The 2,256-nt window shown below is 59.6% G+C and overlaps 1 protein-coding gene across 1 annotated transcript in view; it reads left to right on the top strand.

Moving 5' to 3' along the window:
- The window catches only part of APH1A (APH1A gamma secretase subunit), an 8,647-nt gene extending 7,169 nt beyond the window's left edge, over nucleotides 1-1,478 (top strand). The window contains exons 3-7 of the mRNA XM_010008777.1: nucleotides 3-46; nucleotides 221-343; nucleotides 684-811; nucleotides 1,078-1,201; nucleotides 1,441-1,478. Coding sequence (XP_010007079.1) covers nucleotides 3-46; nucleotides 221-343; nucleotides 684-811; nucleotides 1,078-1,201; nucleotides 1,441-1,478 — 457 coding nt within the window. The remainder of the gene's footprint in view (nucleotides 1-2; nucleotides 47-220; nucleotides 344-683; nucleotides 812-1,077; nucleotides 1,202-1,440) is intronic.
- The last annotated feature ends 778 nt before the right edge of the window (nucleotides 1,479-2,256 follow it).

The following is a 2,256-nucleotide window of genomic DNA, read 5'->3' as shown; positions in this document are numbered from 1 at the left end:
AGTGAGGACGGCTGCTCTCCCTTTTCCATCCAGCAAATGGCATATGGTGAGTGCTAGTGCAGTGGGGCACCCTCACTGTGGGGCCAGGGATGAGCCCGGGCAGGGCTAAGCATAGTGCTGTGGGGAGGGGAAAGGGAGGTTTCCCATGCCAGAGCTGGCTGGGCCATGCCTGGGGTGGCCCTGGGAGGCTCATGGCCTGATGGTGTCCTTGTCCTGGCAGTGGCTGGTGTGGGCTTTGGGCTCATGAGTGGCGCCTTCTCCATGATCAATCTCCTGGCAGACGCATTAGGACCTGGCACCGTGGGCATCCATGGGGACTCACAACTCTACTTCCTGACCTCAGGTGGGTCAGCACCCTTTGCTTATGTCCCTGCCCCACCAGAGAGGCAGCAGATCAGGGGCGGGGTCTGGAGCGTCCCCTCCATGCAGCACTCTCTACCCACCTGAGCCCCTTACAGTCCCCTGTCACATCTCTGAGCCAAACCCTTCTTTCTATTCCTTGTGACTCTCTCTGCTCTTCTCCTCCGATCCCTCCCTCACTTGGCGTTTGCCCCAGCACCTCCCAGTACAGCCCAGTAATGCTTCTGATCCTTTGTCCCATTTCCTCTCCATCCCTCCCTGAGCTTGCAGGCCAGATCAGGGCAGGTGATTCCTCAGTGACACCTCTCTGCTGCTCCCTTCAGCTTTTATGACCATGGTGCTGATTTTCCTGCACACGTTCTGGGGGATCCTCTTCTTCCATGGCTGTGAGCACCGGCGCTGGTGGGAGATCACGGCAGTTGTTGTCATGCACCTCGCAGTGTCGGGTTCGGTGAGTAGCTGTGAGCAGAGCTGTGTGCCAGGACCTCAGAGGTGACAGCTTTGGTGTGTTCTGCTCCCTGTCTTGGGGCAGGAACAGCTTTTGGCACTAGTGAAGCAGTTGGGTTTGGGGGACTTGGAGCTGGCCCGTCACAAACTGAATCTTGGAGGTGGTGTCCCCTGTCCAGCTCTGCTCATCAAGGCAGAGATGCTGTCACCCACCCTGTCCCCCTCCTCTCCTACCTGCTCACCCCTCTGCTCTTCTGCCTCTCTCCCCAGACATTTTGCAACCCCCTGTACGTGGGCAGCCTGGTGCCCTCCTACCTGCTGATGGCCGCTGCTGCTTCCTGGGCTTACCTGCTCTCAGGGGGATCCGCCCAAAACCTGCGGCGCTTCCTGCTCTGTAAGTCCTGCTCCATAAAGGGGATGAGGAGCCCTATGGGTTCTTCTGGGTACCGGGACCAGTGCTGGGATGGGGAGAGGGTGTCCCTGGGGCTGAAACAAGGGCATCATTCCCTCAACTGCCTGACTGGAGGATAAGCTGGATTTTGAGATGATGGTCAGGTTGTTGCCTCTCTGGGATAAGTGGATGGGGTAAAGGAGTCTGGTGAAAGTGACCCCCTCTCCTCTTGGTTCCTGCAGGTCTACAGAGCGGAGCCAGCCCCCAGCCAGGATCCTGAGGCCCTGCAGGATGTTCCTGTCCCCAGCCACCCCTGCCCTCCCTTCCATCCTGACAGCAAGAGCAGCTGTCACCTTCTCTGCAATATCTTTTCTTCTGGACTGGGGGATCCTGGCCAGTCCCGGTGGGACAGGCGCTGGGCTCTGGCTGTGGCAACCAGCCAAATGGTGTGGTTGGGGCTTGCCCGCTCTGACACTCCTTTGGGAGCCCCTGGAGAACAGATTAGTTTTGGGGAACCCAACTTTGCTGGCTCTGCCACAAGTGGAGGCCCAGTTAGCCTGCCTGGGAAGGATGCTACCTTGGACTGCCAGAGGCCTGAGCCCAAAGAAGCCCATTGCTTCACCCTCCTGCCGCAGATGTATTGTCCCCTGTGCCGAGGAGAGGGTCTGTAGGTTCCTCCTTCCTCCGCCTCTCCGCCCCGCCTCTCTGCCCTGGGAGCCACGGCCCCGGCACTGGGCTGCAATAGCTGCAGTAAGCCGACATCCTGGTGCAGAGGACGGGGGTCGGGGAGCCGAGGGGACTGACAGCACCCGGGGTGGGAGGAAGGATGGGAACATGGAGGGTGGTGGAGTGCTCAGGAGGATATGCAACCCTGCAGCTCGTGCCAGCACAACTTAGGGCTGGGGCTCAAAGAGCCATTCTAGGGGATCATTGCCCTCTCCTGTACTTGGGAGGGGGATTTTTAGGCGGGCACCAGCCCTAATGCTGTGCTACAGGGTGGGGAGGGAGAAACTGCCATTGGGCTCAGGGCTGAGAAGGCAGTTTTACCCACAGTGGGC

This window comes from Chaetura pelagica, unplaced genomic scaffold, assembly GCF_000747805.2.
Source record: "Chaetura pelagica isolate M959 unplaced genomic scaffold, ChaPel_1.0 scaffold31, whole genome shotgun sequence".
Classification (NCBI taxonomy): Eukaryota; Metazoa; Chordata; class Aves; order Apodiformes; family Apodidae; genus Chaetura; species Chaetura pelagica.
The sequence above is the reverse complement of the archived record's forward strand: the minus strand, read 5'-3'. Positions and strand labels throughout refer to the sequence as shown.